A 26062-nucleotide genomic window follows, 5' to 3' on the forward strand; every position below is an offset into this window, starting at 1 on the left:
TCCTGTGCATTTAGTGTTCTGTAAGCCTCTTGTATTCCAAAACAGACCATATGCTATGCCACAAAGCAGCCTTAGTAAATAGAAAAAAACAGAGATACTACCTTGTATTCTATCAGATCATAATGGAAGTAATTAGAAATTATGATAAAATTAAAACAGAAACTACTCCAACATCTGGAGACTAAATAATACTCTATTGAGTGAAGCATGGATAATAGCAGACATCAGGGAGGAGATAAAAAATTCTTAGAGGTAAATGAGAAAAATGATACAACATATCAAAATCTCTGGGACACTCTGAAAGTGGTACTATTGGGAAAATTCATTGCATGGAGCACATTCAAGAAAAGAATAAAAAGTCAACAGCTAAATGACCTAATATTACATCTCAAAGCTCTAGGAAAAGAAGAACAGATCAATGTCAAAAGTAGTGGAAGGCAGGAAATAATTCAGAGCTGAAATCAGTGAAATTGAAACAAAGAAACAATTTAAAAAGCTGACAAAACAGAAAGTTGATTCTTTGAAAAGGTAAACAAAATAGATAAACCCTACACACACTAACAAGAGGAAAACACAGATTACTAACATTTGTGATGAAAAAGGAATTATCATGACAGACACCATTGAAATAGAAAACATAATAAGAAGCTACTTTGAAAATCTATACTCCACCAAAATAGAAAATCTCAAAGACTTCAACAAATTTTTAGAGACATGTGATCCTCCCAAACAAAATCAGGAGGACATACATAGTTTAAAATGATCAATTTCAAGCAATGAATCAGAAGAAGCCATCAAAAACCTAGCAGCGAAGATAAGTCTGGGACCAGACAGATTCTCAGTCAAGTTCTACAAGACCTTCAAAGATGAACTTATACCAAACTCCTCAAAGTATTCCATGAAACAGGAAAGATGGGAACTCTTCCAAATTCACTTTATGAAGCTAGTATCACCCTGATACCAAAGAGACAAAGATGATCAAGGAAAGAAACATTTAGACCAATATCTCTAATGAACATTGATGCAAAAATTCTTAACAATATTCTGGCAAATCACATACAAAAACATATTAAAACGATAGTGCACCACAATCAAGTGAGGTTCATCCTGAGGATGCAAGTTTGGATCAATATTCAGAAATCAATAAATGTAATTCATCACATCAATAGACTTAAGATTATGAATCACATGATTATTTCAATAGATGCTGAGAAAGTGTTTGATAAAATACAGCATCTCTTTATGCTCAAAACACTAGAAAAATAGGGATAGAAGGAACATAGCTCAACATTGTAAAGGCTGTTTATATCCAACATCATTCTAACTGGAGAAAAACTGAAAGCATTCCCTCTAAAAACTGGAACAAGGCAGGAATGCTTGCTCTCACCACTTCTATTCCACATTGTCCTTGAAGCACTAGCCAGAGCAATCAGACAGACAATAGAAATTAAAGGGATACAAATAGGAAAAGAAGAACTCAAACTATTTGCCAATGACATGATTCTATATTTAGAGCATCCAAAAATCTCCACAAGAAACTTCTAGAACTAATAAATGAATTCAGCAAAGTAGTAGGATATAAAGTCCACACTAATAAATCTAATGACTTTCTATTCAAAAGTGCTGAATCCTCTGAAAGAGAAATTAGGAAAACCACTCCATTCACAATAGCCTCAATAAAATAAAATAATTGGAAATCAACCTAACAAAAGAGGTGTAAGACCTCTACAATGAAAACTACAGAACACTAAAGAAAGAAATTAAAGAAAACCTTACAAGATGGAAGAATCTCCCATGTTCTTGGATAGGCAGGATTATTATTCTCAAAATGGCCATACTTCCAAAGGCTCTACACAGATTCAATGCGATTCCTATTAAAATCCCAATGACATCCTCATAGAAATAGAGAAAGCAATAATGAAATTCATCTGGAAGAATAAGAGACCCAGAATAGCTACAAGAATTCTGAGCAGGAAGAGTGAAGCAGGAGGTATCACAATACCAGACCTGCAACTATATTACAGAGCAATAGTAACAAAAACAGCATGGTATTGGCACCAAACTAGACAGGTAGACCAATGGTGCAGAATAGAAGACACAGAGACATACCCTCTAAGTACAGTTATCTCATACAGACAAAAGTGTCAAAAACATACAATGAAGAAAAGATAACCTGTTCAACAAATGGTGTGGGAATACTGGAAATCCACATGCAGTAAAATGAAATTAAACCCATATCTCTCACCCTGCACAAAACTCAACTCAAAGTGGATCAAGGATCTAGGAATTAGATCTGAGACCCTTTACCAAATAGAAGAAAAAGTAGGCCCGAATCTTCATCATGTTGGCTTAGGATCAGACTTCCTCTCCAAGAGCATAGGAAATCAAAGCAAGAATCAATAAATGGGATGGATTCAAATTAAAAGGTTTCTCTCAGCAAAGGAAACAATCAATAATGTGAAAATGGAGCCTACAGTGTGGAAGAAAATCTTTTCCACATGCAATTCAGATAGAGCACTAATCTCCAAATTTTATAAAGAACTTAAAAAAATTTACACCGAAAGTACAAAGAACCCAGTTATTAAATGGGCTAAGGAACTGAGAAGACACTTTGCAGAAGAAGAAATGCAATCGATCAACAAATATATGAAAAAGTGCTCATCATCTCTAGTAATTAGAGAAATGCCAATCAACACCACCTGAATATTTCATGTAACTTCAATTAGAAGTGGCTATTATCAAGAACACAAGCAACAATAGGTGTTGACAGTGGATGTGAGGAAAAAGGTACACTCATACATTGCTGGTGAAGCTGAAAATTGGTGCATCTACTCTGGAAAGCAGTATGGAGATATGACCCAGCTCTCCCACTCTTCTGTGTATACCCAAAGGACTTAAAATCAGCATATTACAGTAACACACTCACCTCATTGTTTATAGCAGTTCAATTCACGACAGCTGGATTTTGAATTCAACCTAGATGCTCTTCAGTTGATGAATGTCTGAAGAAACTGTGTTATATATACACAATAGAATACTATTCAACCATAAAGAAGAATGAAATTATGGCATTTCCAAGTAAATGGATAGAGTTGGAGAATATCATGCTAAGTGAAATAAGCCAATTCTAAAAACCAAAGGTCAAATGTTTACTCTGATAAGTGGATGATGATACATTATGGGGGGTGGCGGGTGTCAAGGATGTAAAGGAAAAAAAGGAGGAACTTTGGCTTGTGTAGAGGGAAATGGGGCAGGAGGGAGTGGGGGAAGGAAAGGATAGTGGACTAAGACAGACATTATTTCCCTATGTACATGTATGATTACATAAATTGTGTGCATCTACATAGTGTACAACCAGAGAAATAGTTGTACCCCATTTGTGTACAATGAATCAAAATGCAGCCTGTAAAAAAATCTTAATTAATTAATTAATGAAAAAAACAAAAAAAGCATACATTCTGAAATCTAATCAAGACCAGGATAAGGAAACATTTCAGAAAATCATCAGAGAGACAAAAGTGTAATGGAGAAAAAACAACAACATGCAATTCCTTAAAAGTTACACAGCTTGCTAGAATATAAATGAAGAATGTGGTCACATTTCAGTAAAATGTAATTCTTAGAAATCCAAATTCTTAATTATGTATAAAGAAAGATTGTCAAAAGGCATTCAAGATTCCTTAGAAAAATGAGAGTAAAAATCATTAAGTGGATGACAGAGCTTGAAAAGTATCTCACACAGGAAATCTTCCAGGGAAAGCCTAAGAGAACCGCTAAGCATTGACCTAGAGAGAGGCCTGCCTGGACTACAGCAGGAGGACACAGTGCACCAGGAAGGAAGTCTCCAGCGTAAAAGGAACAACAGCTTAATGTGGTGATGTTTTTATGCAAGATTCTTTTTTTTTTTTTAAATAAGCTGCTTCTCTTTCCACTGTTTATTATTAATGTACAAAATATACAAAACCAAAAGAAAAAGAAATACTCATCCTCAAATCCATTGTGGCTCTAACCAAAGACCCTGCACAAAACCCAACCAATTCACTGTTTTCATAGAAAACAACTGATGCCAAGACAGGTGAAGGGAGGGACTGGGAAGGGGCAAAAATCATCTTATTGAATCCACCCAGGAAGCACCTGATGGGGATTCAGAGGTGGCTGACAGGGCAAGATTGCTGGAAGTCTCACACTGACAAGGTTCCAAGTGGGGGTAAGGAGCAAGCAAACTCCCAAAGGCAGTGCATGTAGTGTGACTGTCGGGCCCAGCATAGTGGGCTTAAATTGATGAAAAGTTGGTCTCACTGAAGTGTTTTATGAAGTCTCCAGAACAGCAGGTTGGCAAGGGCAGACCGACACCACGTGCCACACCTCTGCCAGATAAAACTTTCACTGGATAGATGCAGATATAAATTTGCCATCATCAAACCTAGCAGACCCAAGATGCAAACTTGGGTGTAGAAAGAAAGTTGCAAAGTCTTGAGAAAGAACTCAAGAGTACAAAGCCCAAGTTGGGGCAGGAATGGGGATGATGTGTTTCAGAACTCAAATCCAGCCTGATTGAGCCCTCAGTGCAATGGGATATATAATACCCCTACCATCTCCCCACCCCATGAGGAATAATGAACTTGGCTGGGATATATTCCTAAGTGCAGCGGATCCCATGTCTGAGTTCTGTGTGCATGTGGAGGACCCACAATAGGAGAGTAGAGGTGTTCTCCAGGATAACCAGCTTTAGGTTCTCAGGCATTAGGGGTAATACTGGAATGGGGTTTGGGACACAGGGCGAATCTCCTCATAAAGTGAAGCCAACTGGGTCTCCTCTTCAGCAGTCCAGGTTACAGAATGTGTCCAGTCTCTCTCCTCCCCAGACTGGAGAAAATATGTACATCAATGCGCACCAGTGATCAGAAAATCCTCAGGAACCCAAGCAGGTGGGAACTGAGGGGGCCGGCTCCTCATCAGCTGGGGAAAGGGGAAATTGGGCCTCACAGAAGCCATAACAGGGTGGAAGGAGCAAGGCTGCAGTTCACAGGGGGGCATGTGGGCGGGGTTGGCAGGTGGTCCCTAGGGCAAGGGGGGCCCATTGACACCCGGGTAGTAGAAGGCACAGTTGTTCTCATAGCGGCAGTTGCCCTTCATCATGAAATGTCGACAGACAGGGCGATTTGACATATCTCCTCCATGACTGTGGCCTCCATCATGCCCTCGGTGGCCTCCTCCCCCGTGGCCAGGGCCATCATGGCCACGGTGCTCATGAGGAGGTGGCCCTCGATGATCATGGCCTCGGTGACCAGGAACATCATGTGGTCGGTGGCCATTGGGTCCCCCGTGTCCAGGGCCTTCATGCGGGCGATGTCCACCACTTCCACCCATGCTCCCACCAGGGCCTTCATGGGGACGATGTCCACCACTGGCACCCATGCCACTGTCAGGGCCTTCATGGGGACGATGTCCACTGCCACTGCCCATTCCCCCGCCAGGGCCTTCATGAGGACGATGTCCACTGCTGCTGCCCATGCCCCCACCGGGGCCTTCATGAGGACAATGCCCACCACCTCCAACCATACCCCCACCAGGACCCCCTCGTCCATTTGGAGGTTCTCCTCCAGAGCGACCTCCTCTGGCCCCTCGGAATGGAAGTGGCGGTGGTGGTTCATTTCCTCCTCGGCCACCTCGGCCTCTATGGTATGGTCCAGGACCAGGTCCTGGACCCCCCCGCATTGGGCCACCCCTCATGGGGTCACCTGGGCAATCCCAGAAGGGATCACCACCCCTGGGAGGGGGTGGGGAGCCCAGAAGACGTGGACCCACTGGTCCACCAGGGCCTCCATGGGGACCTGGCATAGGTCCCCCAGGCCCAGGAGGGAAGTGCTGCATGCCTTTGGGACCCCCAGGGCCTTCTGGTGGGAAACCATTGGCTATTGGACCAGGACCTAGAAGTTCATGTGGCACCAACATCTGCTTGATCTTGTCTGAATAGTCTGGCTGTTTCAGTAGTTCCTCTGAGGGATGACTGTTTGGGCTGCCCATGATAGAGATAAGAATCTCCTGGACATTGATGCCTCCTCCTCCAGGCCCTTGGGGGCTTTTCCCAGCACCCATGCTTCCCATAAGATTGGCTAGAACTGGAGGCAGCTTGGAGCCTCCAGCCCCATCAGGTGAGCCACCTGACCCCCCAGGCTCCAGGGTTTCAACATATGGGGTCTCATCCATGGAACATTCCTCATCTAGTGGAATGAGTTTAGGAGGTATGGGTTCATAGGGCTCAGGATCAGGCTCATGAGGACTCTCCTTGTTCAGGAAGAGCTCCTGAAGTAACCCTTTTTCCCGCTCAGCCTGGATGTATCGCTCTTGGCTGTTGCTTCCAGGGGTGACAAGAGGTGAGGGCAGAACCAGGGGCCTAGGGCACACCCAGGGCACCTTCTCCTCCATGTTATCATGACTTAGACGCCGGGCCGTCTCAAATGCATGTCGGTCTGACAATATCTCTCTTTTAGCTGCCTCACCAAAGTCCTTGATCTTGTTTACATTTACTCGTTCAGTTTCATCCAGTTCAAAATAGAAATATTCTCTCAGTTTGCCCTCCTCAGGCCACGTCACAGTTTTCCTTTTCCTTCCCTTCCGGGTCAGCTGGCTAGGATCTCCAGGGCTTTCCACTGGCTTTGCATCCAGAGCTCCTGGTTCCAAAGACGCTGTGTCCATGAGCTCAGGGACTTCAACAGGTGGCACTGGGGTGCCTGGGCGGTCTATGTCCATTGTCTCAGCAGGGGGCGCTGGTTCTGGGGAAGGTTTGGCTGCACTTGGTTCTGTGCTTGTTTTCCCTTCAAAGGGGCTGGGCTTGGCAGCAGTAGGTGACAGCACCTTCTTCTTCTTTTTAATTTTGATGCCTGGAACAGGGGCCGAATTGAGAGCATCCAGAAAGCCCAGGCCCTCCATAGGCTGTGGAGGGATGATCTTCACTTTGATCTCTTTGGTGGCATTGGGTGTTGTGTTGAGGGGCTTATACTTCTTCTCTGTAGGAGGGGCAGCATCTCCTGGAGCAGTTGTGGCACTCTGGCGCTTGAGGGGGATGGGTTTGAGGTTATACTTGTCAGAAACTACCACTATACTGGCGTTCTTCTTCACAGGTACCAAAGATGGTGTCTCCAGCTCTAGTCCAGTGGAACGGAACTTAGCATGACTTGGTGCTGTGGTTCGAAGAGACTTGGGTTTCTCCTTCTTCTTCTCTGGGACCTCTTCAGCCCGGGTCTCAGCCTTCACCTCAGTCAAAGGTCGTTCAGGAGGAGTGGCTCGACTCTTTCCCTCTTCTTTACGTTTTTTCTTTTCTTTCTCAGCAGGTTGGGTACTGCTCTGGGAACGAATGACAGCCATCCAGTCACTGACAAGGACTGAGGCCAATTTTTGGAGCTCTTCATCCTTACTTGACTTGCTCAGTTGCTTCACCAGTTTAGCAGTGTTGTTCTGCTTGAGATGATCCACAGTGACTGGTAGGTGCTGGAGGGTCAGCAGAATTTGCTGGAGGAGGGGAATGTTGTTGGTTGTCTTTGAATATGTCAGCCAATTGTTAAGAAGCTTGTAGCCACCAACATCAATAAACTTGACCAGTATTTCCGATGAACGGGTCTGCAGAAGAATGTTCAAATAAGTGCATCGACTCACGATCTTCCGTGCTTCTTTCATCAGGCTGAAGATCTTAGAAATCCCATCCACACTCTTGACTTCCCCGTCTCGGTTCAGGAAGCTATCCAGGCCCTTAAGAAGCTCTTTGGGGTCTATGGGACCTGAACCCATGATTGTGGTTTTATTCAATTTTTTTGCGACATCAGCACCTTGGGCTCAGGGGGGAGGGGGTAAAATTTTGGAGAAAAAAAATAAAACAACCAACCAGGACCCAAAACTCAAATTATTTGGGGGGCCTCATTGGATCAAAAAGTCTCTTAAAAAATAAAGCCAACTCAGTATTCACTCCCCCCCCCACCCAACTCCATTTAGGGAGGGGGGCCGTAGAAAAAAATTCTGAGTGGAATCAAAAAAGGAAACGCTGGATGAGTGAAATTGGGTGGATTTGGGAAGGGAGGGTGGTTGATTATTTTTCAAGTTATGTGGTGACGGTCCTTTGGCCACAGATTTCAAGTCCCAAGCAGCGTGGGCTGGTGGGGTGGGCAAGATAGGTGGGTAGGGGCAGAAGACACAAGTGGTTGGGCTGGTGGCTGCTGTTTTCCCTTTCCCCCCTCTCAGGATCCTTTCAAGGGCTTAGATGTTGCTGCGGCTTGTTTCTGTTTTCCTCGTGGCCGGCCTGTCTTTCTCCGAGAAAATTCAAACCTCTAAATGAACCCCAGATTCTTGATAGACATACAACAGATCCAGTTGAGCCAAAGGGGAAATGACATTTTTATTAGCTTTAATAATAAGCATGTTAAAGAAACATTAAAGAGAATTCGTCCCTAATAAAAACTGATTATCAAGTTATCCAAAATCATATTATATTGTCAAAGATGGAGAGGAGAGATCCTAAATCAATCACCTAATTAATATTAATTTTTCATAAAATAATGTGATTACTATATCTATGATTTTAAGGAAGTTGACTATAAGAAATTACTAAAAATGATTCAAATGTGGTTGCAGACGAAATTCATGGGTCACAGTGATCAGGGGACTACAGTTTTTGACATGCACCTTTCAGTAAGTGCTATTTTATTAATTGTATTATGTGCAAAAATTAAAAAGAAATAAAATCAGAAAAAGTAGATAGACTAATTTGAAGCTGTTTGATTTTGTTTGGGTGAGAAAGAACTGTGTGCAGAAGGTGTGAATGATGAGATTTGTCACACTGAGGAAATATCTCAGAGAGGGAGTTGGCAGTTCTTGTGAAAATTTTCCTAGTTCATTGCAGAAATCTACCATTACAGTGGGACAGACAATGTTTAGGGGAAATTCAAGAGCTGTTTTTGTCATATTAAATTTGAGATGCCTTTGAGGCATTCAAGTTACCATGTGAATCATATGTTGAATATGAGTCTGGAGATTAGGTGAGTGAACCCAGCTATAAATATATATTCTGGATAATCTTGTATAATGATAATAAAAGTCATGAAATGGAGTATATTATATTTCATGAATGATTGGTTATGTCAAAATGAACCCCACTAGTATGAATAACTGTAATGCATTAATAAAAAACCTTGAAAAATAAAGTCACAGAAATAGAAAATAGGGAAAATGATATTTTCTGAACCCTTAATAACAGAATGTATTAGAAGCAAAAGTGTCTTCCCCAGTCATTTCCTGTTATGTTGTACTTTTGTTATTTGTTTTCAAGTGTCTCTCTCATCTCTCAGGATAAAAGCGAATGCACTGGTCCTGTTTTTTGCTGGGCGAAGGTTAGAAATAAACTTGCCTATCTACTACACACATGTGATTGTATCAGCATACCCATACAAAAGGAGGCATGAAACTCAATAAGTAAGGGAAGAGTTGGTTAGCAAAAGTTTCTGGAACTAATGGCTAGTCCAAAATCAAATTTTAATTATGACTTTATAGCATTCAAAAACAAATTCAATCTACTTCAATGTCATTAAATTAAAATTCAAGTTCTGAAAAAATAAAAATATACAAATTTGTTAATAACAGCTTTCTCAAGGTGGGGTGAGGTCTTTTTGTAGTAATGGAAAAGATAAATATGTACTCAATTGTCCCAGGACCAAAAACCAATCCTTTATTCTTGCTGAATTTTTATTCCCTTCTTATTTTTTGTGCTAATTTACTTTGAATAATCTGATTTGTTGCATTCATATGTGTATCCATTCTTGATTTTAAACCAGTGTTTAAATTATTCAAACTTTATCATATATTCAATATATAATATATTACTATTTCATTGGTTTTTCCAGAAATACCTAGAATTTAAGAATTTAGAAAAATTTTTGAATCATTCTCCAGAATTCCAAAGCAATATTTTGATGCTTATCTGAATTATAATATTTATAATTTAGATAAAATAATATATAACTCAAATAAAATAACATATTCAATATATACAAAACACATGCTAAATTAATTCTAAGACGAATGGTCAATGATTCTATATAACAATACTGTATATTTCAAAAGGCTAGCAGAAGGATTTTGTAAGTTTTCATAGTAGAAATGATAAATGTTTGAGATAGATGTGTTTAATCTGATTTAAGCATTATCTTATGTACAGGGTAAAATAAAATTGAAATTTCATCCTTTTGAATATGTATATCCAATTTATCAAGTACCATTTATTGAAGAAGATTTACAAATGTCACTAGTACCTGACTTCAAGCATTATTAGCCATCAAGAAAATGTTTTATATGGATGTATATGTAGTACATATGTACATATTATGTAGGTGTGGATATGCATTGTTCATGTCAATGTATAATTTAAAGATATTCACAAATTAAATTCAGTTTTGAAATCTCAGTTGTTTTTTTTTTTTTGGAAATTCAGGAAGGCATTTATATCACATATGTAAAATGAATGTAATACATCTGAGGGTATTAATAAAATAAATTATTTGTAACATAAATTAAAGGAGCTCTTTGAAATTAGCTTATAAAGATAAATGAGTATTTCTGTAAATCGAACTTATCAAAAATGCACAAAAAATTATGGGATTGTATGGTTACATTAAGTGATATACAAGTGAGGATCCCTCAGAGAAAAAGAATCAATAGGAAATAGATAAGCAGGAAAATATGTATTATTTATTCTGGGAATTGGTTCACAATGTTGTGGAGGCCCAGAAGGTCAATTATCAACCACTCACCCTAAACAGAAGTAGGAAACTCCTTGAGTAATTTAGAATTATTTTGAAACCCTGAGAACGAAGAGATCTGATAGTGTAATGCCCAGTACGAAACCAAAGCTTTCAGAGAGAGAGAGAGAGAGAGAGAGAGAGAGAGAGAGAGAGAGAGAGAGGAGAGAGAGGGAGAGAGAGAGAGAGAGAGAGAGAGAGAGAGAGAGAGAGAGAGAGAGAGAGAGGAGAGAGAGGGAGAGAGAGAGAGAGAGAGAGAGAGAGGAGTCAACTGTTCCTCGGTATTACTGTTCTATTCGAGCCCTAAAATATTGGATAATGTCCATCCTCATTGGTAAGGATGAATCTTCTTTACTCAGTCTTCCAATTTAAGTACAATAGACTATGGTTACAACCCTTTTCCTTGGGTAAGAGAAGTAGTTTATGGCAGTTAATTGTCAGCTTGTTCTAAAATATGGAAAAATCTACTGAAAAACAAAACCTTAGGAATATTTAGAAACATTGGGAAATTTGGCAAATGCATGATAAGGATCAACAAAAAACAGCAAAGATTATTCTGGGGGAATATGGAGTCTCTGCTCTCTGAGAAGATTACATAGAAGGTTAAAAAATAACCTTTTTCTTCCCTCTTGAAGAGCTTTAAGACCAATTTATTCTTTTACCAGAATAAATGCCAGATTCTCGTTGTGCATGACTACATTATATGACATTACAGATTTATGAGTTCCCCTTAATATTATCCATAAGTGAGCCCTTGATAAAGAGAGAGTTTCACTGAAGTTTTAATATCTTATAGTCTCTCTACAAATTCAGCAAATACAAACTAAGGCATATAGAATTCCCTTTCCTTCAATTGGTTTTTATTCACAATTTCTGAATCAGGCAGCCTTCAGAATCAGAATCAATTCAAAGAATTCTGGGCTGCAACGTGGGCAAGCATTTCTGGATCTAAAACAGAATTGATATGTAAAGACAGGTTAACTAGTTACAGTTCACTGTGTCTTATTTTATTCAGCTGCACAACTGTGACTGAAGCTGTGCTGCTGAAATTAACTAAGAATCAGCTGATGCTTGCAAGAACACATCACTAATGTAGGCTTTCATTTGCTTTACATACTAGATTAGGTTGAAGTTAATTACATAAGGACTCAGATGCAGAGGTGTTAGGCTTAAATTTAATTTAATTGAACTATATTATGTGTATAATATGCACAAGTATACACAATATATGTAAAAATGTATGTATATGTTCATCATATGTGTATATTTATTGTACATATGCACATATATTTTATAAGTATGTGTATAAACATTTTGAGATGAATAAATGTAAAAAAAGTGACACTTCTTCTCTCGGCCCCCCCATCCCACTACCCCATTATGTATTATCATCCACTTACCAGGGAAAACATTTAGTTTTTTGGGATTGGCTAATTTCACTTAGCATGATATTCTCCAATTCCATCCATTTATCTGAAAATACTATTATATTATTTTTCTTTATGACTGAATAATATTCCATTGTGTATGTATACCACAGTTTCTTTATCCATTCATCTAGGAATGATTCCATGAAGGGCATCTAGGTTGATTCCATAATCTGCTATTGTGAATTGAGCTGTTATAAACATTGAATAATAATAATAAAAAAGAAAGTGAAATAAAAAATAAATAAAAATTCAACTTGATTAGCATCAAAAAAAAGAAATCTGAAAAAAAGTGTCAATTACTTATTTTATTAATTGACTAAAAATGCATGTGAGTTTTAGTTGTATTGCTTTCTCAAACATTTTCTGGATTGAAATTTTTCAAACTAAATTTGGGGATATCTGTAAATGAGCCACATCTCTCTTGAAAGTCTGCTCACTTAGATTCACAGCTTAGAAGCTTAAACATTGATAGGTATGCTATGGTATTTCTTTTATGACTTCATGGTTTAGACTATGGATTCTGAAGTCAGATAGCCTGCATTAGATTTCTGTGCTTCACCATTGTATTTCTGTGAACAAATTGAGATCTCTTAGTTTTTATTGTGGGATTATTGAAATTGAAAAATAGTAATGAGAGTAAAAGACTTAAAAGATGTGTTGAAAGATGATATAGATACCACCAAAAGCAAAAATTGTAAGAGGAATGGAGGAACATTAGATTATGTAGAGGAAAATGGGAAGGGTGGGGGTATGAAAAATGGTGGAATGAGACAGACATCATTACTCTATGGACATGTATGATTACATGAATGGTATGAATCTACAACGTGCACAACCATAAAAATGAAAAGTTGTACTCTATTTATGCACAATGAATCAAAATGCAGTCTGTAAAAAATGAAAAACAATAATTAAAAAAATAAAATTGTATGAGGATTAATTTAGATGTAAAGGGACATTATAAGAAAGAGGCAAGAGACATGAATGCAGCAATTAACATTTAATCATTTGCAAATAAAACACCTTCAAACGAGCCTGCATAGTAGTAAGATCTATTGCATTATATAACCGGAAGGAGGGCTTGGGCCAGATGTTTTTGTGTCTGTTTATCTGTGAATACTTCAGCTCTTGCTTCATTTCCCTGTTGACCACATGTCTAGGCTGATTGTTTTTTGGAGGTAAAATGGAAATAGACTCTGAAAGCTTTCACATTCATACATCCTGACATTCAGAGATGGTATTTTGTGTGTGTGTGTGTGGATTTCTTTTGAAATGAAGCAAACTTATTCCCTAGACACATAAAAATCACCTTTTTTGTCTCACTGACTCTAAATAAGTCACAACTCTTCCATCAACTGATGTCTGGGATTCTGTGTTAATAAAATTTAGGGGTTGTTGATGAAGAAATATATAACGTAAATCATGGTATTACTGGAAAAGGGAAAGGAAATCTAGACAACTGAAAATATTCATTAAATACAGATTGTGCACTCTCCATTCAATTCAGAGCTTCTCAAGCTTTTTGATCTCTGCATTTGTTTACTAAAAATGTATTTAAATGTCGAAAGAACTTTAATTTCAGTAGGTTGTATCTATCAGTATTTAATATATTGTATATTGAATTTTTTTCTTATTGTTCCCACACAATTCACAAATTTTCATGTACAGATGTCTGGTATTCAAGGTTGCTATGGATTAGGGCTGAGTGATGAATAAATACTCAGCAAAAATCATGGTATTACTAAGAAAGAGAAATAAAGAAATGGATTTAATTCTGACAACTCAAAATGTTCACTAAAATACAGTGTGTAACTGGGTATGGTGGTGCACATCTGTACTCCTAGTGGCTCAGGAGACTAAGGCAGAAGTATCACAAGATCAAAACCAGCTTCAGCAACTTAGGCAGGCCCTAAGCAACTTAATGAAACTGTCTCAAAATAAAAAATTAAAAGGGCTGGGGATGTGGCTTGTGGTTAAGCACCCCTGAGTTCAATGTCTGGGTACAAACAAACAAAACACTGTAGTTTGTATATTTATAGATACACACATCACAATTTTGTCAAATTCATTATGCAAATAGTTGCCAAATTATGTTATGTGCATTTTAAATTTAAATATAAATATAAATGTATATAACACAGTGAATTTCACCTGTATGTATATCTATAAAGCACCAATCATAAAATAAATAAATGAGTGAAAGGAAGACCAATAGGGTAGAAGAAAGAGAATGGGGGAGAGGGAGGGAAAGTTGGGGCACCAACTGAAATGGAGTAAATTAATTTTCATTTATGTATTTTTGTCAGAATAAACTCAACAATTATATATAATTATAATTCTCTTAAAAGGGAAAAATACAGTGTGTACACTATGCATAGAATTAAGAGCTTTTCAAATGTTTTGGCCCTTGGAGTTTCTTTTTTTTTTTTTTTTTTTAGTAGTCTGAAAATTCTATTTAAGACCCTTAAGAGCCATTGTTTATGTAGGTTGTAGCTATCTGCATTAACCAGATTAAAAATTAAAACTGAAAAACGAAAAAAGTTACTAACATTCAAACCTAAAATAATTGTACATAAACTAACATAATTATAATAAGATCATGGATAACCAAATAGAACAAACCATAAACCTTTTTTAAAAAAAATTACAAATAAGAAATTTAAAGGAAATACTTACTAAATGACCAAACATATCAGGGACTGGTAATATAAAATCAGATGTGGTTCGATGGATGCAGGGAAGAAGATAGGATTTCATTTATTTCCACATAGTAGCAATATATGATATGATGTTTTTCTTTTTAAATGCTATTTGTATGTGTGTACCCCAGTCCTTTCTGAACCTATTCTCATCCCATCTCATCACCTAGGGTGTGAATCACTGAAACTAGTACATTCCAGTCTCTTTCCAATCAATTGCAAACTGGTTTTCTGAAAGATAAAGTCATATTACTCTGCTGCCAAGAAGATGATAATGTCATGCCTCAGAACCAACTCAGATTCAATGTTCTTAGTGATCAGTTCCACTTCCGCCCTCACTTTCCCACATTCATTCTCTCCTACTCCTTGCCGACTTTTGAATCTGTCCCATTGTTCACCACCACTTCCCACTCCCAGTGACACACTCACTTCCACGCACATTGATTCTGGTCATGCTAATTTATGTTTTCTCTGTCAACATGGTTTCCATCTTTAAATAAACAGTTTACTTCTGTTGTTACTTATATCTAAATACCATAGGTAATATAACCTCCATTTCCTGAATCCCATGCATGTGGAGGAATGGCAGTATTGATTCACACTCCAGCTCCCTCTGACGTACCTGGATGAGGTTGGGCAAGTTACTCGGTATGTCAATATATGAGGCTCTCATTCAAGAAAAAAAAATAGAAAACATAACAAAGAACACCTAATTAGTTCATATATAAGTGATATATCTAGCTTAGGGCCTAGTAGACAGCACATTTTAATAAATTATTTTTCTTTTGTGTTTGTACATTTAGTTGAAGAACAAACTTTGTTTAAAGAATTAGGATTTTTGTTATTTTTCTGCCTATGATACTTGAACAACTTCTCCATCTTTTGTTAATACTATGAAATATCAATATTTTTCATTGGAATCAGTGTATGTTTTATACTCCTAATGAACAAATATCAATGATAATGCTATCAGGAAGAAGAGTCTTGATTGAATTGATATTTTCACTAATTACATTGCCATATATGATGGAAAATAAAACTACAAGAAAAATTAAAATATATAGTGATTTCATTATTAATAGCATCAGTTTAAGCTATAGGTTGATTAATCACAATGTACAGATACTTTCAGAGTATTTGAATGTAAAAATGACTAGCAATATGAAACTACTCTCCATCAGAAAATAAGTACTCTGCATGAATACATATTCATAAATAATCTAAGGAAAGGACTGAATTCAAGATGAAAAGCAAATTCAAATATTTTACTTCCCATATATGGAGTTGCTTATGTAATGTTTAATATTTTTGAACTGTAAATAAACCTCTGATTGCAAATTATATTTTGGGACTTGAAAATTTTGAATATTAAACGGGGACTACTTTTATACGTACTGACTTTTGTTCCCAGCACTTTTGATTTTCTTTTTCAAAACTGTGACTGCTTACACTTTGCCATAATGAATAATTATTTAGTTCACTCCTGATGAATCTTGCTGCCTTGGATTTTGAAGATGTTTTAGCATAATTTCTTGTCTACAAATTAATTTGAGTCAAATACCATCATGTTTAAATAATTTACTACTTTGACTATAACGTGGCCACTTCCACTTTATCATTATTTGTAGGTTTAAAAAAATATTAAGTTGAAATCAATTTCCCAAGGGAGATTCTTGTTTCACAATGTTACAAAATTGTCTTTTTTTTTTAATACTTCTTTTTCTAACATTCATTACTTCCTTATTTCTTAGACTATAAATGAAAGGATTTAACAAAGGAATGACTAGAGTATAAAAAATAGTCACAGGTATATCATTATCCCCTTCATTGAGTGAACTTGGTCGAGTATACATGAAAAGAAGAGAACCATAGAATATGGAAACAGAGAGAAAGTGGGATGCACAAGTTGACAAAGCTTTGCACCTTCCCTCTTTGGATTTCATTGTAAATATGTGAAAAGGATATAAAAATAAGAAATTACAACAATAGTAACTGTAAATATTAGCACTGACCCTGGCACGATAAGTATCCTCAATTTGTTGATAGAAGGGTCAACGCAGGAGAGTCTGTATATTGGAAGGACATCACAAAAAAAAAAAAACAAAATGATTAATTTGATGAGACCCACAGAAAGTTAACCTGAACAAAAGTCCTACATGAATCATGGGATGCAGGTTTCCAGCTACATAGGCTCCTGTGGTCATCTGAATGCAGAGTTTCTTTGACATCAGGGTGTGGTACTGCAGTGGTCTGCATATGGCCACATAGAGGTCATAGGCCATTGCTGCCAGAAGAAAGCAGTCTGTAGTCGCAGCAAAACAGAGAAAATAAAATTGGGCCATGCACTCATATAGGGAAATCCTTCTGTCCTCAGAAAAGAAGTTCTCTAACATCTTGGGAGTGATGGCACAGGAACAGCAGGAGTCCATGAGAGCCAGGCTGCCCAGGAAGATGTACATTGGTGTGTGAAGATGGCGCTCCATGCAAATCAAGGCCACCAACCCTAGATTCCCCACCATGGTGACCAGATAGATGGCAGAGAACACCACAAACAGAAGGGTCTTCATGTCTGGGTGATCTGTAAATTCCATGAGGATAAATTCAGTTGTAAATGATCTGTTGTTCTGAGTCATCTCTACCTTTTTTGTTGAGATAGAAGTTAAGTAGACATAAGATCCTAACAGAGCGCATATAATTTTTTATTCAGTTTTTCTTTTAATAACAGAAGAGTTCTTCAAGCATCCCCTTCTATCTATGGTTTACAGCTTTATTTGCTTCTAAGGGCTGTTTGTTGCCTTACAATGTCAGCATCTCTGGCCTCAAGCTGTGATTCTGAACATTTACGAGGATATTTTGAAAAGTTCAGGGAGGAACTTGAAAATGTTTTACTTTCATGCTTTTGTGTAGGGAAGTATAAAATTAAGGTAACAGTATTTGAACCATTGATCCCAAACAATTGTGATGCCGTATTTTTTTAAGATCTCTAAAATAATTAAAAATCAATTTTCCTATCATATGTATTTTCTGTTGAGAAAACTGTTTATATATGTTATTCTAGAGGAGTGAATATTTTAAAAAGCATATTACAGATATATTTATATTACAGATTGCACAAAGATCACTAAGAAACATAGCAGGTGCTATTCATCTCATTGAAAATTACGTTAGAAAAGCAAAAGAAATAAATGTCCACAGAAAATCTATTCTTATACTTTTCTGAGGGTTTTACTCATTTTCATAAACACTGACTTTGTCCATTTAATTCATCTGATTGATTTTTGTATAAATCTATACCTTTCTTCCTTTTCAGGAAGACATAGTTTATGTATAAAGCTGACCAATGGTTTTAAATAAATGCCCTAGAATACACTGTTCTAATCCTGTGAGTAGTGGAGCATGTTTTCTATACCCCAGACAACCTTCAATTTTTCATGTATAGTTCACATTATTTTATTCTTTCCCATGATCTGAACAATTTTCTTACTATATTATAAGCATTTTGAAATGAGGCGATTCATACTTCTCTGAAAGGGGCAATAAGATACTATGGGGAGAAGGCAGAATTTACCTACCTCAACTCTATGAACTGCTGTGGGTGACCTTCATTTCAGTATCTTACTAATGATCTTCAGTGACCTCTTTGCCTCTGCATAATGAGACTGTTAACCCTGAAAAAGCATCTACAGGGGAACTTTCAAAATCATAATATTAAGAAGCCTTGATATCTTCCTTTTTTGTAACTTGATTCATCTCTACTTTTTTCCCTTTCCTCAGAACATTTTGTGTAACATTCTCTAAAGTGTTCTACAGTCAATGAAAAGCTAATAAACCAGAGACCCTTTTCAATTTTATTTTTAACACTTACTTATAAAAAGAGAAACCTTTAAGCCCTAATAGAGTTTTTAATTAATTAAAAAATTAAATTTATTTTCCCTCAAAAGCCTATTTCCTCTTATTACCTAGTGATTTATTGGGATATATTAACTGACAAACATGATTATAAATTCTGTATTAAAAAAGATTTGTATTTATATAATCAAAATATAAAAATAAAGGTTGTAGAATTTGTTCACTCCAAGTATTATATATAAGCTGTATAGTCAAAGTTAAAAATAACTTGATTGAATTTCTCAAAAATTTTTCAGATCTTACCTGTCAATTTTGAAATTATACCTTATAATCTGGAGGTCAGATGACTACAGTATCATCCTACTTCCCCATTCCAGTGGGTTTTGCTAAGAGCTAAAACAAAGAGAAAGGGTTTAATTTAGAAACAATGAAAAATGATAAATTAGGGAAGTAAAACATTAAGGACTAATATTTCTCTTATCTACATTTCAGTGAGAAGAGCTTTTTGAAAGTTCCTTGTTTGCTTTATGGAAAACGTTGCCAAATTTAGGAATACAAATGTGTACAGTCTCGCTAAAATATTTGGGATTCAGAAAATGAAACTCTCAGAGATTACCTGTGGGTCAGTGTTAAGAATATGTCTTTGCACTGCCAATTTAGTTTTTCATCAAATTCTGAAGGGATTTTTCTTCACTGATATAAGTGCACTTCTGTGGAAATGTTAAGTCATAAAAGCATGCAAACCACTTGAAATTAACTAAAGATGTCCTTCGAGACAATTAGGCTAAAGCAAATGACATACACTAAAGTCTGATGATCACCTTGTAACTGGCTTGATTTAAACAATTTATAAAATTCTCATTATTGTACTAACCACAAAATGGCTCAGCTGGTTTGACCTCTTCTGGAGGAAGTGGAATTAATGTAGTTCATGAAAACAAAATTAATTTGGAGAGGAAGCTAGAAGATTGTCAGGTTCAGTGAAGGTCAAAAACTTCTTCTCTCTGTGGCTGGGATTTATCCCCATATTCTACAATGCACCTAGTGGAAATTTGATTTTATTATTTTTCCTGTATACAAATTACTGAGATTATTCTCTTTGACTTCTTTTCTTATAACCTACCTTTAACTTTTCTTATCCGATTGTTTTATTCATCTTCATACTGCTAATCACACTTCACTAACCTATATCTGTCCTTCCATCTATAATTGGTCATTTCTTTCCCTGTTCCTACACTTAGCACATTGTCTCCATGAGAAAGGATTTCTTTCATATATCCATTTCTATGTTTGCAGAACTCTGAATAGTGCCTGTCATTTTCTAGTTTTTTGTTGAATGAATTTTTAAAAATTATAGTTTCCTGCTCAAGAATTTCTCAGAACTGCGATATCCATTTTCCTTGTTTTGGAGTTCCAGATACTCCACAGGCTGTCTGCAACTTGTCCTCTTGCTTCTCCTGTGCAATCACTTCCCTGTTCCTCACAAGCCTGCTTCTGATAATTTGATAGCAGTGTTCCCTCACCTATAGTAACTTCTCCTTTTTCTTTTCCATTGAACTCATCTTTGAGCTCAAACATGAACTTCTCATGAGAACTTTTCCTGGTCTTTGTAATCAGATTTTTCTTCCCTTTCTTCAGCTAAACGGTACTCACTAGACTTTATAGAAAAATTCCACTTAATCAGTCAAGATTTGAAATACATAGATCACAGTGGGCAGGAGACAACAGCTTTTGTTGCACCTTTCAGTAACTGCTGCTTCAATAATAGGAATATGAACAAAAATGTAAAAGAAATCAAATCAGCAAAATCAGATAGACAAATTTGAAGCTATTCATACTGCTTGGCAGAAAGAGAATTGTATGTGTGTGGTGTGCATGGAGAGATTTGGCACATTGGAGAAAAATGGAGGAAGTTGACATTTCTTGTGAAAGTTTGGTTTCAGGGGAGAGAGAAACGGAGGATTACTGACTTGCCCAGTTTGTTGAAGGAAGCTAAAATTACAAAAAAGACCATCGAGGGACAATATTTAGGGGGAATTCAAGAGTTGTGTTTTGAGCATGTTAAATTTGAGATGTCTTTGAGACATTTAAGTTACCATGTGAGATATGCAGTGGAGTGTATGAGTTTGGAGATCAGGGGAGTTAACATAGTTGGAATTCCATATTTTGGGGACCTTTTTAATATTAACATATTAAGAGTGATAAAAAGAGTCACATATAAATCAAGAATAGAGGAAATTGATATCTTATATATGAACTGTCTTGAATCCTAACAATGTACTTGGGTAGAAATGATAAAAAGCATGAAGAGCAAGCATACAAAATAGGAGAGAATCTTTGCTAGTTACTCTTCTGACAGGGGATTAATATCCAAAATATGTAAACAATACAAAAAAATTAACATCGAATAAATGAACAAAAGACCCCAAAGAATCCAATCAATAAATGGGCAAGAAACTAAACAGACATTTCTCAAAAGAAGAAATATAAATGGCCAACAAGTATATGAAATAATGTTCTACATCCTTCGTAATCAGAGAAATGCAAATCAAAACTATACTGAGATTTCACTCACCCTGGTCAGAATGGCAATTATCATGAATAAAAATAACAACAAATGCTGTTGAGGAGGAGGAGAATGTACACTCTTACACTGGTGGGGCATCTGAAAATTAGTATCATCACTATGAAAAATAATATAGAGACTCCTCAAAATATGAGGAATGGAGCAACCATATGACCCAGCTATCCTACTTCTTGGAATTTATCCCCCAAATCTAAAATCTGTGTACTATAGTGATACAGCCACATCAATATTTAGAAGTGCAACTCACAAAGCCAAGATATGGAACCAACTCAGGCACTCATCAACAGATGAATACTTTAAGAAAATATGCAATATATATATATAATGGAGTTTTACTTGTCCATTAAGAAGAATGAAATTAACTGCACTTGACAGCAAATGGATGGAAATGGAAAACATGCTGAGTGAAATAAGCCAGATTCAGAAAATCACAAGGGTTGAATATTTTCTCTTACATGTAGACTCAGTAAAGTAAGGGGAAAAGGAATGAGGTAGGGGTCTGATATCCTCAAGATAGAGGGAAAGTCAGTGAACTAGAAAAAGGAAGTTGAGGAAAAGGAAGGAAGGATGGGGAAGAGGAGGAAACACAGAGTGATTTTGACAAAATCACACTATGTGCTTATATAAATACTCCACAGTGTGTTCTGCCTTTATGTATATCTATAAATGCTCAATAAAAAATGAATGAATAGAGTAAAACATAGACCAGCAGAGTAGAAGGGAAATAGGGAGGGAGGAGTGGAGGTAAAGGGGGAAACCAAGGAATGAAATGGAATAAATTAAATTCTGTGCATGTATGATTCTGTCAAAGTGAACTCAACTATTATGTACAAGTATAATGTACCAATAGATGAAAAAAAAAAGAACAAAATTCAAACTATAGAAAAAAATACAAAAATTCATTTATAAAAATCTCTGAATGTGAGATAAGGACTTAAAAATTTTAACACAAATGGAAAGGGTAAGTGCTCAGCTGACCCAAGACCACAAATAATTTTTCTTTTTCTTTTCTTTCTTTCTTTTAAACTTTGTTTTTTACTTATTGCTCTTCTAATCTTATGTGGAAATTTTCTTTTGGATAATATTAGTTGCTCCATTGTTCTATGTATTATTTCTTCATTTAAAGCCAGACTGTTGTAATTTTTACAACTTTATTATATGTTTTGGTATATGATGCATCATTTATTTTACTGATTATCATTGGGTAGAAGTACGGAGAACTTAAGAAAAATTTAAAATCAGTTTCCCTGATTCGCAAGGAAATTCCTTAATGTTTCTCTGAATTAAAATAACCTGTGGGTTAATTTTGGAGGACCAGGCCAAATAAGTAACACTTTCCCTTATGCCATACACAATCTTCTCTCTAAGAGAAATCAAGAGAACTTCCACAAATTTAAACTTTTCTAAAAAAGAGAATAAGGAGGAGTAGATGAGCCTTCAGATTAAAACTAAACAAACAAAACAAAACTGTGGACCAAAGGCATCATACAGATCACATAAGAAACATAAAATAATAGGAGTATTTCAAATTAAAACATTTGTAAATTATAAACATTGCAAACATGTTAAAAGACTGTCAGCACACAGAAATCATTTGCCTCAGAGTTGAAACATTTTAACTTCTTTACTCTATAAACTGTGTTACAAACAAATAAGTGCAAAAAGTTTTGTTTAAAGGAAAATAACAGTAAAATCATAAAAATTAAAAGTGGCCAATGAATACATACAATTTGGGTACATCTTATTATTAATAAAATATAGAAAATAAAGCAACAATGTCTTCACAATTTAGGATGTTTTATTCAGTGTTTGATATGCAAGTCACTGTGTTTTATTCTGTATGTTCTTGATGATTTCAAAATGAAAAAGTCCTTAATCATAGTCCAAATTAAGGTACACATTCTTCTTCAGGATTTGGTAAATTTCATTGTTAATTATTCTGTAAAATATGTGTGTTTATTCTTTCTCAATTCACTCTTTATATTCTTGGGATCTTATTTAAATAAAACTTTATTACCTTAAAAATAGATTACAGCAATTACTTTGTTTCTCATTTCTCTTCCTCCAAATTAGCCTACAAGTTTCTGACATTGTTTTTCTGAAAACAATCATTTCATAATTTAACAATATTTTGGATACTAAGTCAATTTACTGAGGCTTTGAATAGAACTTCCTCACTATTTCATGAGACCACTGAGTTTACGATTACAGTTACCTTTAAGTTTCCCTTGACTTACCCTGTTCGCATAATTTGGATTAAAATTTGCCAAATGATTTTTTAATTCTAGTACTTATCCATTTATGTATGATTTATCTAAATGCATAAATGCATTCTACTGTCATGTATAACTAATTAGCACAAATAAAAAAAATAAAAGAAATATAACCAAATGATTTAATGTCACATATTGTGTATAAGACATTTTATTTTTCTGTTTCTCATTTATGCAAACTTTCTAATAGATTGAAATCCGTTTGCTATAGATGATGAAGTTTAAAGATATTATAAGTTCTCGATTTTTCTAGAATATTTATTGCCCGCTTAGTTCTTGGGCTCTATATAAAAGAATTTAAAAATGAAATCACAATTTTGAATTATCATCACTAGTGTATCTAGAATGGTCTAATATACATGAGGAGACAACTGTAGATATTAAGAGTGAGAGAAAGTGGGATGCATATGTTGAAAGTACTTTACTTCTCCCCTCCTTGGATTTTATTTAGAAAATTGTGAAAATAATACAGAGCTAAGTGACCAAGATAGTAGAAATGGTAAATATTTGAATTGGCACCAAACACATGTATATAGTGTCAGTTCAAAATAAAAGTTATTACAGGAAAGTCTAGAAAGATATTACAAAAAAGTGATCAATTAAATTTAACCTGAAGAACATGAATCTTAATTGAAGCCTTACCTAAATCATCTTTGTGGACATCTGAATGCAGTTCCTTTGACATGGTGGTGTGGTGCTGCAGAGAGCTACATACGGCCACACAGTGTTCATAAACCATTGCTGCCAGAAGGAGGCAGTCTGCCTTTTTAGACAAAACAGAATTGTTCCATACATCCATAGACGGAAATCCTTCTGTCTTCAGAAAAGACATTCTTTAACATCTTGGTGGTGATGGCACAGGAAGAGCAGAACTCCATCCCATCCAGGTTGCCCAGTAAGATGTACATTGAAGATAATTTCCCATGTAAATCAAGGCCACAAACTAAGATTCCCCAAAATTGCCATCAGAGAGATGGCAGAGAGTACCACAAACAGAAGGATCTTGAGCTCTGGGTGATTTGTAAACCCCATTAGGATAAATTAATTTGTTAAGAAGAAATTTGTCTCATGCATTCCTGACTTCTCTGTTGAGGCATAAATTGATCAATTATAAAGAAAATTATTTGAGGCCTGGAGATCTTCCCCTTGGGCCAGCTGCCCCTAACATTGCTGCCCCTAATGCCATGGCTGTGGATGCCTGGAGGTATTTTCTCTGGGCGTGGCTGCAGTCTACACTGCTGCCACCAACATAACTGCAGTTAATGCAACTTCTACTGTCTGGAGGTCGCCTGCGGTCTTCTCTCGGGGTGCCGCAGCTGCCACTGACCCACTGCCTGCTGCCCACCACTACTGCTTCCACCATCACCCAGAGGGAGACTCCAGATTTGGTTGCATGTGGATGCATCCATCTTGGGAGGAAGGCCAGGGTCTGGGGAATTAGGGTACCAGCAGGTTTGCTGCCAATGCCATCTTGGGGCAAACTTCTCTGGTCAGTTGATGCTGGCCAGGAGCTGGAGGTTCAGTGACAGGGTGCCTAGAGGATTGGCTATACCTAGGATCTTCCTCCTGGGAGTGCTGGTGGGTGGTCACCATCCAGTTGCTATTTCTCAGGATTGCTCATCCCTGGTGGTCTCTCTCCAAATTACAGTGACATTGAGATCTTGGGATTCCAAAGTGGCGGAACCCAGATTATCTAAACCTAGATTGATGGAATAGTGACTGGGTCTTCCAGAGCCAGTCTGGGCCAGACAATGCAGTGAGAAGTCAAAGACAGAGCCGAGAAACTTTTGAACAACAACAGAAAAAGTTGTTTTCCATTGAGATTTATTTTATTTCTATTTTTTTCTTCTCTAACATCTCTCTCCATCATATTTGGAGCAAGGTATTTTTCATGCATCAGTTTGGTGAGGACAGGATATACTCATGGTGTTTTGCAGATCTGTTGTATATTCTTACATTTTTAATTCTTTTCTCTTTGTATGTATTCTTTCTCTCACTTGTCTCTTTCTACGTTTTCTCCACCTAACAGCCAATCTCTGTTGGTTCCTCTTCCACTCTTCATGTGAATTTTTACTTCTAACTTCCCTCTTCTTCCCACATGAACATGAGGTCCTACACTATTTCTGTTCTCCCTTTGTCCACCATTTGAAATTGTAAACCCCTTTTAGTAAATTTTCTGTTTATATTGTAGTTGGTGATTGAACTCATCATTTCTATTTAGAGCAAGAAAGCACTAGGCAATTTAGTGGGATCTCTTAGAATTAAGGTTATATATTGTTTACACTGGGTGCTGTTGATATTGGTCTCCCTCTTAAAGGAGAGGTACTGGAAACCTTCAGGGACAATATAAGTCTACAGGGTAAAATCTGAACTGCATCAGATCCAAACAGCAAAAGGGAAAAGCACACAAACAACATGAAAAAAACGAGGGACCAAGTGC

General features: G+C 36.6%; 1 protein-coding gene and 2 pseudogenes across 3 annotated transcripts in view; all 3 read right to left on the reverse strand.

Annotated features, from left to right (window-relative positions):
- Positions 1-26062, reverse strand: part of LOC306637618 (large ribosomal subunit protein eL15-like) — a 51902-nt pseudogene that overhangs the window by 16208 nt on the left and 9632 nt on the right. The gene's annotated exons all lie outside the window — the stretch shown is intronic.
- Positions 3910-8325, reverse strand: LOC306637755 (serine/threonine-protein phosphatase 1 regulatory subunit 10-like). Its single transcript, XM_079100538.1, has one exon. It carries the CDS (start codon positions 7786-7788, stop codon positions 5062-5064), a length of 2727 nt encoding a protein of 908 aa, XP_078956664.1. The 5' UTR covers positions 7789-8325; the 3' UTR covers positions 3910-5061.
- Positions 16566-17546, reverse strand: LOC306670385 (olfactory receptor 5K3-like; annotated as a pseudogene). Its single transcript has one exon. The product of its transcript is annotated as an olfactory receptor 5K3-like (transcript).

This window comes from Sciurus vulgaris, assembly GCF_902686455.1.
Source record: "Sciurus vulgaris genome assembly, chromosome: 10".
Classification (NCBI taxonomy): Eukaryota; Metazoa; Chordata; class Mammalia; order Rodentia; family Sciuridae; genus Sciurus; species Sciurus vulgaris.

What these genes read in the sequence shown, in the direction of transcription:
- LOC306637755 (XM_079100538.1), bottom strand. Translation starts at nt 7,788, where the DNA reads ATGGGTTCAGGTCCCATAGACCCCAAAGAGCTTCTTAAGGGCCTGGAT.